Below are 12618 nucleotides of genomic sequence, written 5' to 3'. Positions count from 1 at the left end.
TTCCTTACCTAAACACTCTAAATAATTACTCAAATAATATTACGAAATATAACATCTCTGCCGTAAGTTTAACAGAATTAGAGCTTGATATTTCAAACATGTCATTGTAATAGGTAAGTTAACTCCCATAACTTTCATTTATTAATCAATTATGGATTTATTTTAGTCAAGTTTAAGACAGTTAACCTTCAGCATGTTTCGATGAAGCTAAAACTACAAAGGCAATCTCCATATAAAACAGCCAAAGCCCCACAGTTTTGTCTTGAGGGGTTTGGTATCCTATTAGTTCACTAGTGATGAAAGATTAAGAACTCCAAAGGAGCCTAGACTAAATGTAATTTTAGGAGCAGTGCTCTAGAAAACACATAATTAACAAATGAAGAAGCCTGAAATAGTTCCACAGAGCAGCCCACGGTACTTTTTCAGCTCATCACACGGCCACTGTTGTGCCCGGCTGTTACCTCCTCCCCAGCTGCATTTTGCCCAGTTTTCATCATTGACAGAGTTTGCACTAATTTGCTTTAGGAGCAGCTCCCACCAGGCACAAAGGAGAAACTCTCTCAGTTTACAGGACGACAGCTATATCTATTCTTTAGTTTGTGCTCATGGGGGCTGTGCTCTAGAATACATGTGTATGTCACATACACATGTACTCAGCCCACAAGCAGGGAGAAAAACTCTTGAGATTTAATTGAAAAATCACTAAATCAAGAGCTTGCTGGAATTCAAGTGTGATAAAACTTCTGAAGACGATAATTATCAGTCTCTGGATCTCTCCACTCAAGTATTTTAGACACAACAGAAATTGGCTGGAATAAACATGAGTTACTGATTATTTTGATCAAACTACTCATCCCTTTGACATGTACAACAACTAAATATTTGGAAAAGCATGTATTTACACTATAGACTTCCACTCATTAAAACCACAACTTTTTGCTCCCAAACAAATATAAAAAGAAAACAATATGGTAGTTTATACCCCTTTTATTAAGACAGAGCCGTCTAATTAATTAATACACTGGCTGGGTAGCCATAAATCACATCATTTTCTTACTATATTAAGATGCAAGACAGTTTGGCAACCAGATAACAAAGACAAATCAGGCAGGGGCTGGAGAAACATTGAAGCTGCAGCAGGTTAAAAGCCATCTAAAGCCAGGGAGACCCAAGCCAGGGCAGTTACACAAGGCGCCGGTCTCGGCTCCCTTGCCAGCCAACTCCTCGAGTGCCCGGCGGGCCTGCCAGGGCCCCTCAACTGGAATGTCGGGAAAAGGTCCAGGGACAGTCTGGGTGCTGCTTTTTTGGACACCTCCCAAAGAGCGCAGCACCAAATCTACAGCTTGTTGTGTTGTTTTTTTTTTTTTCTTTTGTGCAGGGATCGCATAGTTTTTCATAAGAATGAAGGCTTCTGGTAAGAAAGTTTATAGTGCAATCTGAATTAATTTGTGCCCACAGTGTCATTATTCATTCTCCCCAAACAGTTTAAATATAATTGTGTAGGAATCTGCTATCTCTGTAAAGACATTACAAGGTAGTGCTTATACAGTTGATGACTACATAGATTCAATTTTAATAGAGATCTCTCTTCATGCTTTTATAGAACTACAAGTATGAAAGCAAGAAGTGACAAAGCAGCCAAGTACTTCTGTATCTCCCAAAAGCTATTAAAATTCTCAGGGCTCTAAAAAGTTAATTTACCTTATCACACAGGAAGCACACAGCATGTTCAATTTTACAGCTGCTCAGAGAAGAATAAAACCTAATTCTGCTTCCTCTTCGCCAACGTGCCATCAAGTTACAACTCCTGCGGAGAAATCAGAGAGGTTGCTTTGCTCCAGACAAGCAAGTTGTGATATATTTCTGCTTGTCAGTGCAGCTGTGTGCTTAACAAGGAAACTTGCCACATTTGCTACATCACACATACACATAGTTTTGTTTGGTTGGGTTTTTTTCTACTGAAGACAGGAAAAAAAAGGGTCAAGCACCAGGAGCTTCAGCTCATAAATAGATTGTGTTGGCCCTAGGAAATCTAGCTGATAACAGCTGTAGCTTTAATGCAAATTTACAAAGTGAACATTTATTCAGCTTAGAAAGCATATACACCATAGTTACCTTGATAACAATAGAATTAAAGACGGTTATCAGGTTAACACCCTATTGATACACAATTTTTGTAAATGGAATATTTTATTTAAAAATGGCAATGCTTCATTGAAATAACAGATTTAAAATTTGCTTCTTGAAACAGCCACTATTAAATCAGTATGGCAACATGCAAGCAAAGTAAAAGCACCAGATTTCTTTTCAGTCTTTAAATGATTGTAAGGTTAAAGTCATTAACAGGTGGGTTTTTTCTTTTAAAGAGCCTAGATATAAGACATAGTTAGACGAGGAAAACTTCTTAAAAAGCATATTGGATATATCCTTACCTCACTGCAAGACACTCACTGTATGTATCTTGCAGTGAAAATACCAAACCTTTTTCTTTCAAAGCCCTCATCAGTAACATTTTTAATTAAAAACACATTTTGAAAAAGCTTAAAATTCGGACTTTAAGTCAAGTGCATTTGGTAGACGCAACCCACGGTCAAGCTAAATGATTCTTTATACATCAATATTGCAAAAAGGGAGAGCAATAAGCAGTGTTATACCATGCTAAGAGTTAACACTTTATAAGCCAACTGATTTGATTTCTGTCTATTGTAAGATTTTTTTTTTTAAGCAATTATGAACAAAAGAAAATCTCCTTCAGTAACAGTCCAGGACACAACTGTTTAGGCGCGCAGCAATAGCAGGAAAGCACATACCAATCAGCCGGCTATAATATGTAAATACAGGTGAAGATACAAATAAAATAGTCCTTTTATTTGCAATGCATGCCATGCACAGACAGAAAGTTAGAGAATGTTTAGAATTGCAATATATTAACGCTCACCATATTGGTGTACTTCAGGTAGCTTCAAAACAGGCCATTAATGCACACATGCTTGGAGGTATCTTATTAACAGGTATATATAAATACACACACACACATATGGGCTACATAGATTCTTGCAGAAGAGGGTTTGGCACATACGTGATCGTTTCACAACAGCACTTTTGGAAAAAGGAGACTCAAAAAGCACTTCCATAATTTTAAGCATGAATGGGTTTACAATGAGACAAATATTGTTATTTTAGAAAGAATCACAGAAGATTCAGTTCATGTTTTTCCATTAAATATTGCATTTCAAGGTATGTTTGGGGAAAAAAAAAAAAAACACAAAGAAAAAAAGAAAAAGAACCACGGTCCCTGCAAATTCATCTCTCTGGTACTCGGCAACTCCCACCTTGACAGTTTCATTCTTACATGCAACTTTGCAGCAGAGACAAGCTTTAAAGCATTCTGCAAGTATTTTGGCTTGCACAAAGAAACTAAAGCAAACTGGTTTTGTACCACAGAAATTCAGAATCTTTGCTTGTTTCTAAATAGCGCAGAGCCTTAGAGTCGAATATGGACTTAAGGACATGGGTAACTGCCAAGATGACGTTGAGCAAAGGCCTGAATTCATCTTATCAAACACTGTGGACACACAGACCTTTCTGAGATTGTCCGCTTCCAATTCAAAGACTCTTGTTTTGTAAGCAAGAAGTTTTCAAATACATATGAAGTTTGAAGTACATAAATGCAAACAATGGCTCTGTAACTTATTTTCTTAAGAGAAGTCTCATTCTGACACGCAAATTATGTGGATAAGTGTCTCCATGTCCTTAAGAGCATTTTCAGAAGAATTATGTCTTTAAAACTGGTAAAAAACCCCAGCCCATAGACACTTATACAGTCAAAATATATTATAGTTAGTTTACTCCATTTCCATGTGGACATAGATTTCTGTAAGTTCTGGATTTAATGCCCTAATGTTTTTAATTGTAATTCTGTTCTATGACGACCCAGTTAGAGTAAAAAACCTCCATCCACTATCTCTCACTTAATTAGTGACACTGTTCTACTTACACAGTGATTTTTCCCACGTTAGAAAATATCTGATGGAAATTAAAATTTGTAGTTTCCATACATCTTTGTAAAGTAGAACTGTTGCTTTCTATTGTGTATTTACGCACAACAAAGCCACAGAGTTGTGCTAAATATTCAAAGATTGATTCCCACATAGCACCACCACCCTGTTCTTTTCAAATAGGGTCAAAGATCTATTGTAAGATTTTTTTTTTGCAAAATAATCCCACCGCATAAGCCCTTTCGATAGCCCTTTCTGCAGGAATGAGAATCACCTCGAAAGAACACTTTACTTATCTGTCATGCAACCAACTTAGATTGGAATTAGGTCAGCATACCTGATAACTTTGAATCCTGTCGTTAAAAACATATAAATCAGTGGCTTGTGCAAATCTTTTGAAGACACACATAAGACTTTTCAAACAAAATCAGAATGTTAAAGCACACTCCTCAAACAGAAGCAAGGAATCAACTACTCACAGTGTTAACATCCCAACGTTTTAGTGCCTTTAGAACTGAAAATGTATTCATTAAGAAGCACTTCAACTTGAGTAGTCAGTACTCAAGTTTACTATAATTTAAAAAGTGATTATGTTTAGCATAACCACACTAGCAAGTTAGTCTGTATATTTCAGTGAAGCAAAGCTTGAAAAAAGTCATAGAGAAATAGATAATCATTTTTTGTGTGTTTTAAGGGAGCAATAAGTCTTCTCCATAAAGACTACTTACACAAATGCAAGAGCAAACTTTCTGAGATCAGGGTTTGGGGTTTTTATTTTTTTTCCAAAGATTCCACCACATGATAAAAAATTAAATGAATGTGTATTCCTGACCACATTGATAATGTCACAGCTAGAATCTCATCAGCTAGTTTATGACAAGCAACTGCAATGGGTGTAAACAAAAAATAGGTCCCTACCTTGGGACAAAGCTTGGCTGTAAGTTGACTCTATGATACTAATATTGAAAGCAAGATTTAAAGTAAACTCATCTGGAATTCAGATCCAATTGAGGGAACAGTGAGAACGACACAGTGAAGGTACACTTAGGTGCAATTTCATGCTGGTGACTTTTTTTTTTTCCTCTTTTTATGCTTAGAGCAGATTTTAACCCAGGAGTTGCATATCCAATGACATATACAATTCAAAACTTAGGTGACCATTAGCACATTTGTACACATACTTACATAAACTTAGTATTTACATACTCTGAACAAAGTCCCATTTTAACAGTTGAAGTCTTATAACACATGAAAGAAGATAAGTTACTACAAAGACTGCATAACAGGATCACAAATTTTCCACAAGCATATAAACACATGTTTTAAAGTGCTTTCTGGGTGCTTCAGATTAACTCCTTGCAGTACGAGCTTCCCTGTAGTGCTGTTCCAGTCATTACAAAATTATTAAAATCATTCCCTTCAGGTGCACTGCGAGTTCAAGAAAAATTATGACACCACTGATGGAAAAGTTTTAAGCTCTACCAACATAAACATATACATTACGTAAGTTCAGATGAAATTGTCAAACACTTTGGTTTATCATAGCTTGGGATAAATATTTGATACAACAGAAACTGCACCTCTCCGCTCTATGTTTCTTCCACTAAAAAAGTAACCCAACATAATCTGACAGTATTCTTTGGTAAAAACAGGACATTTGGCCAGTTTGCATGTACATCTATTTATTAAAATAGTCTAAAAGTGAACAAATGCCACTGCTGTACTGTCAATTTACAGGAATAACCATTCCTTACTCTGTGGGGAGTATCAAAACATTAAGCTTAGCAGCTGGCTATATAACAAGCTGAAACACCTTCAGGAACCATTACAGGGGATCAATAAAGTTTTAGAATATTTTCTGCTTAACAGTTGCCCTTAATGTTACAAAAACTGTAAAATGCTCTATGCCTGCAGACAAGTCCATTACTTTGCAGTGACTACAGAAACATTATTCAATGGTGCACATACTGTTAGGGTCTTGATAAGCATGTAACAAAAACCAGGAATATGGTGTGCTGACCAACCAATACTCAGCTGCGCAGTATTTGTGCATTACCTATACTAAGTACTAAGAAAAGCCTATTAAAAATTCAGTTAACTGCTACAAGTTACGGGAATATATAAAAACAGAGCAGATATACAAGTATAACACTGAACATACTGTACTTTATTAGCACAAAAAGCCAGAACAAGGCACACCAAGCAGAAAAATACATCAATTGAAGGGTTAGTGTAGCATACAAGAATAACGTTTATTGTACTTGCAGCCAAAGTGTTCCCTACCTCGCACAGGTCACTGCCATAGAGAAGTAAGTAATAACATACTGTAGCAGCTGGTAAAGAAACTAGGGAGCACTCATAATTGGTACAAAACATTAAACAGGGGTCAGGGCATTCCAACAAAATTTAGTGCAAAAATGCCTAAGACAGAACTATTTTAAGTTCCATCTCTGATTAAATAAGCAAACAGAACTTAGAATCTTGTTTCTAAGTAATCTGTTGAAACTATAATCAGTGCATATTACTTTAAAACATTTTTAAAAGCGCAAATGGAAAGATATTTACAAATAATGTCTAACAGTACCTTTGAAACCTGACATTTATTTCAGATATGCCAGATTTTGTATTCTGATTATAATTAAACCACTTGTAATTTTATCCTTAAAAATATCAGAGGACTTTAAATAATTAAAATAATGAAACTTTTTTGTTTCACTGTTACTTTCCATTGTAAGTTACTAGCAGTCAGGCCACCAAATCCAGGGTTAGGAGAAAAGCAACCTTTTGTTTCATGGCAATAGTCTAATCCTGCACCCTGCCACTGAAATCCCTAATTCACTGTCCAAGACAGTATTACTTTTGCTAACAATGCCACTTAAATCTGCAGGTGTTTAAAATAGAATTACAGTACTGAGCAGGTATATTCAAGTCTTAATGATTAGGAAACATGATACACTGAGAAAAGCACGATTCATCTGTTAACATCAAAACACCATTAACTCTTAATGGACTGCACTTCTAATGAACTTCTCTTCATTAAAAGAAAATACCCTTCTTCACTAGTATTTGGAAACTCATTTGTGAGCTAAATCAGTAATTTGATTAGTGGAAAGTTTTCAAGAAGATAATTTTAAAAAAATACTTCAAATATCAGCAAAAATGCTCCTCTAATAAAGCCTTTCTTTATTAGCATTTCACGAATACCCCATGGAAAATGCCTCATAGTTTCTTCATCCAATTACTACAGCTATAAAAGGGAAACAAAATATTTAGAAATTAGCAAAAATATTTTCATTAGGCCTTAATGAAAAACGTGCAGAATTGTGTCTGCTTAATGTTTCCAAGAGGCATCACAACTTAGTTTGATGTACAGCAGGCAGCATCTGACAGGATACTAACACTCAGCTTAAATAGGATATTGCAGAAAAGCCAGACATCGGTGGTGCGCTCGCTGCAGTTAAACTGTAACACACACACAAAAAAAGCATATTCTATAAGCTTATTCTGATTTGCGTTTACTTTGTTTTTATAGGTTCCCGCTCCAGCCATCGCACCCTGACTTTTTGTTTATAGTGATACTCCTTTAGAAAGTCTTGCAACATTGAGGGTAGAGGAAGGTCATCGATTCCATCATACGTAGTGCACCTGCAGATGACTGCCCGGCAGATATACTGCAGGCTGAAGGGGAAAGTCCTGTTCAGAGACACAGTCAGCAATGGTTCAAAGAACATGCAAGAGCTGGGGTCTTTGTAGTGTTCCAGGAGCCCCGTGACAGTGGAGGAGTGAAACACACAGGGATCATGGGCATCGAAACTGAAGTTGTGATTCCACTGCTCAATGCGTGCGTGTAGCGAGCGGTTGTAACGACGGAAGCTCACAGAGAAGAGGTAGTCCTCCTGCGCAGAATCCCTGAGCAAAAAAGTGCCTTCGGGTTTACCCTCCAGAAGCGCCTCGGCTTCGTAGCGGTCCATCACCCCCCAGTAACAGGGGTTACCTGTGATCTGGAGCAAGTCTGGCACCAGGCAGTGGATGTAATCGATCTGAGTGTGCACTTTCCAAGCCCCCTGCCTGCCGATATGGCCGTGGCTCTCTCCAGACATCTGACGTTGCTTCTGCCTGCGCGACTGCAGACAAAGCGTCGTCGTGTCCTCTTCAGAGTCACAGTTTCCTGGAGGTGTGAGGTTTTTGTCCCCGGTCAGCTCAGTCATACCAGGGGCTAACTTTGGTCCCAGTTTATACAATGGATTAACCTGTGCTGTAGCTTCAAAAGTATGTATTTGGGCATTGGGAGGGGGATCAACCCCTTCTTCAATACTAAGTCTGCGTCTCTCTCTAAGCCTGTCCTCTTCATCTTCTGTGGAAACCAAGGAAGGATCAAATGTGTCAAAAAAAGTTGAATGAGGACTCACAGGTGCCGTGTGCTGTTTAATCAGGTGCCACTTCTGAGCCAGATCTGAGCCTGCAGGAAAAGGGCATTTCTCAAGCATTAGTTCAGAGAGATGGATCTTTCTTTTGTTAGAAAACAGAGGTTTGGACTGTTTGTTGTAAGTTCTCATAGGAAAACACAGCCCGACAGTATCTTGTAGACGCTGTCGCAGAGAACGGCTACCTACCGTCCTGTTAGATACTGTATCCATATCATGGACAGAGCTCACCCCGTACCTTCTCTCCCTCCTCTGCAAACCACTTCTTGTTCTACCAAATCTTTTTTCAGTATCCAAGGAGCTCTGGGTTTTGGTAGAGCAGGAATGCTTCTTCTTCCCACCCCATGGAGCATGCCGAGAATAAGAGTCCCTTCGAGCAAGCCTAGCTCCTGCCGCCACACACGAGTCATTCTCTTTCTCAATGCTGATTTCAACAATCTGAGGAATTTCTGTGACACAGTTTTGGTTCCGTCTTGCCGAATTCTTTGAAGGACTTAAACCTAATTGCAAAGCAATGTTTTCTCTCAAAGGGCTGGTGGGTTGTTGCTGAGCCAAATCGGTTACCTGAACAGCTTTCTCTTTAGCAGATGAGCAACTACTGGAGTTCACAACTACGTTTTCATTTTGGCTTCCACCCTCGTGACTGAAGAGATTCTGGCACCTGTATTTGAAATTGTTCCACATCTTTCCCACTTTATCCATGGATTATGTTATCTAAATTCAAGAGGAAAAGAAATATTAAATATAGTTTTTAAAAAAATAAGGATACATCTTCAGTTATCAAGTTACAGACACAAGAACACTTTCTTAATTGAACGCACTACCTTTGAAAAAGTGCCTTAGCATTTATTTGTACAGTTATGTGCAAGTGACACACATCACGCTATTTTGATATTTAGAAAAATCACCATGAAGTGACTATGTGGGAAACTGCAAGCAAACACTACCTACTAGCAGGCCATCCCATTTTCCTATAGCATCATTAAAAATGTAGGTAGGACTGCATAGTTGTTCTTAATGGAGAGGAAATTAGCAGCTCCAAATTCTTCATTTTAGGAAGAATTTGGAAGCCGTATGTAAGGTATGACTCCCTGATAAGCTTCCAATAAGGAGTAAAACAAATCCTGAAAAAGAACTATTCAAGTCACTCCAAACTATGAGAGCTGTCAGTGAAATCTAACAAACGCACTGTGAATGTCCAGATACACCATCTAAAAGCAAAAGCTCCAGTCATAGGCCAGGCAAATTCCAAACTATAACTGGCAAGATTAAAAAATATAGCACAACGATAGAAATTTAAGGGGCAAAAAAATTAAAAGCATTCTTAGGTGAGGCAATCATCAGAAGACAAGGAAAGACAGAGAGATATCAGCAGAACTTTAGAATTATAACATCTCTTATATATTAATGAAAGCCACATATACAAAACATCTTAAAAAACCCATTGTCTGGTTTTATTACTTAAGATACGAAAGAATGAAAGAGCCCAAGGAGATTTTCTATCTTTAGTAAAAGCACTTTAAAAGAAAGCAGCTCTGCAATAGAAACATGATGGCAGTGGATCATGAACCTACAGTGAAAATATAAAAACATTAGTTGCATGTATTCTGCAACTGCTTCTTTACAGAGTTTGATAATTGGAGCAAGACTGCCAAAAACACAGGACTGCCCTAGGACAGAGAGAAACAGGCTAATTCCACACTAAAAAAAAGTCAGGCACTGCCAAGCTAAATTAGATCTAATTAAGTTCTGAGAGAAGTGCTAAACTGAAAGGACTAAAAGATGCCATCTTATCTAATTTAACTCTTAATGGAAGCTGCTCTGTTCTTTGGAAACATAATATTTTGAAGCAACTCCTCTGTTGCTGCAGTTTTTTTCTGTTCACAGCTAGAAAGGAACCTGAAGTAGTAATTGAATGCACTGGGTCTCATGAAATAGTGTGGATGATAAACAAGTAAGCAATACTCTAGTGAGTCAGTCAAGAAGTCCCTTAAGACAGAAGCACAGCTGCAAGCCCACCACTTTACAGCAGAATACACTGAGATTGGGGAAAGGCCAGAGGAGAGCTTAAGTGAGAATCACAAAAGGATAATGAACAGGAAACACCTAACTGTTATTGGAAAGCTTTTCCTCCTTTTGCTTTCTGTTCCTACCCACCCCACCTCCTCAGATACCTCAGCAAAACCAGCATCTACATCCAACTGCATCAAATAAGACCTCAAGAATTTAGTGTGGATGGGGAAGGCACAACAGACCTTAACAGTCTCTGGAGATTATTGGCACAAGTCACCTAGAACTCCGTGCTAATGACACCTGAACAACACCCAAGTAGTTATTGAGGGAGCCACTTGAGAAAAACTTGCAGAGAAATGTTATACATAGAAGATGCTACAGAGTTCTGCACATACATAAAAAGTTAATGTGTGTAAGCAAATGAGCAAGGAATGTCTTCCTGGTTAAAAAAAAAAAAAATATATATATATATATATATACACACACATACACATATCTTGCTAAATTTCTTTTTTTCTGGAGGTGTCTGGACCAAGCTGAGGGACTGTGAGCATTCTAAGAGCAGCAGAACTAATTAAGTCAGGTCATGTACAGGTTGGTAGGAACCATACAACCATGTATCATCCCATTGCAATAATCATAGCTGTTTGCAGTGTCTCAGAATACCCACACTGACCAGAAGGCAGTATATGTTTGCTGCCTGCCAGCCTGTCATCACTGTATCTGTACATAAAAGGCTGACTTCTACCCACTTTTCTGCCAAGCTGTACATTTCTTTCTCTTTCTAGTCAGAGACATTTAAAATTTTGGGAAAGGGAAAAGGATGAGAGAGTATATAGCCTCCGTTCCCTTGGGAAATCAGGCTAGAAACAGCACACATCTTTCTGACCATGAACTGGAATTACTTTTCTCACCAGTCATATACTATTCAGTGGCATCTTTTATTTTAAAATTGCTCATTTTTGCTCTTCCTTTGCACTACTAGTCTAGAATGTCTTTGGACTGTTAGATGGGTGGGAAGTTATCTATGCTTGCCTGAAACTCTTCAAAAACAAAGAAAAAAACTCAAATGTTTTGCCCCACCCCACCACCACCACACTGGCTCAACATACTGTACTTTCCAAAAGTTAAATTTACAAGGTTAACTACTTTTTGTCATACTTAAAGAATATAGATACCCTTCATATCCAGAAAAGTGTATGAATCACTGTATCTTGTCTGGAGAATATATATCAAAATGAACTTGCTACATTCCTTCTTTGAGTTGTGGGCAACATGATTACTACAAAGAGAAAAACAGTATTTGTTAGTTGTTAGAAAATCTTTTTGTTTAGATATTGACAATTAGCCTCTGATATAATTAGTAAAGTATTCCTTTGATATCTTAAATGTGTGCACGGAACTGCATGCTCACTATATACTTTTTTTAAAAAAATACAAAACCTTTACAGAATTTTCTTTTGCATCCATTAACAACATTTGTCACATAGACTCCAGGGGAGGACCCTCAAATGAAGCTTTTGAGAGCCAAGAGCAAAGCCACCGCATCTGGATCACTGCAGTGCCAGGCACAATGGGCATACTCAGGCCTGCTCAAATTTGGTCTCCTCACATTTTGGTTTCAAGTCCAAAGCAGTGGTTCCCAAGCTGCGGTTGGCAGTGCTGTCAGATCACCTCACACTGCCTCTCCTCCTTGTTTCCAGCTGCTACATCACATCAAAAGGCAGCTAAAAATACACACTTTTCTAATATTACTTTTCCAGGTAAGCAACTGCTGTACTTGCCACAAGGACGTTATATGATTGTGAAGCAAGAGGAATATGAACCATGATTCTAAAAATGGGAAAGTGGAATACAAGACAAGTTCTTTATTAAAAGAGTAAGTCAGCACTTCCCTAAAATAATAATAATTGTTTTTCAGAGATCCAAGAGGAGTAGAGGGATTTAGTATACTCACACTACTGTCAGAAATCTAATAACGGGACAGAGGAGAACAATTTGCTGTTCCACACTAAAACCAAGCCCAGGACAGAAGGGTAAACAAAAAAACATCAAGAACTTATATTAAAACTTTACATGCAGAAGAGGAAGAAAAATATTCAAATAGGATGCATATTTACTGAAATAAAAACTGTGGAGTTGAGCAATCACTATATGAATATTAAAAGTTAATATTTCTAGGC

The 12618-nt window shown here is 37.8% G+C and overlaps 1 protein-coding gene across 3 annotated transcripts in view; it reads right to left on the bottom strand.

Annotated features, from left to right (window-relative positions):
* Window positions 1-971: 971 nt before the first annotated feature.
* The window catches only part of SOCS5 (suppressor of cytokine signaling 5), a 36519-nt gene continuing 24872 nt past the window's right edge, over window positions 972-12618 (bottom strand). For 2 of the 3 annotated variants that reach the window (XM_082049830.1, XM_082049828.1), the window contains exon 2: window positions 972-9136. In XM_082049830.1, coding sequence (XP_081905956.1) covers window positions 7514-9124 — 1611 coding nt within the window. In that variant the 5' untranslated portion in view covers window positions 9125-9136 and the 3' untranslated portion in view covers window positions 972-7513. Of the gene's footprint in view, window positions 9137-11613; window positions 11737-12618 lie in introns of those variants that run through there. The other variant, XM_082049829.1, reaches the window with a different exon arrangement.

The sequence above is a fragment of the Streptopelia decaocto genome (genome assembly GCF_964273445.1).
Source record: "Streptopelia decaocto genome assembly, chromosome: 3".
NCBI classification, from domain to species: domain Eukaryota; kingdom Metazoa; phylum Chordata; class Aves; order Columbiformes; family Columbidae; genus Streptopelia; species Streptopelia decaocto.
This window is presented reverse-complemented; position numbering and strand designations above follow the sequence as displayed.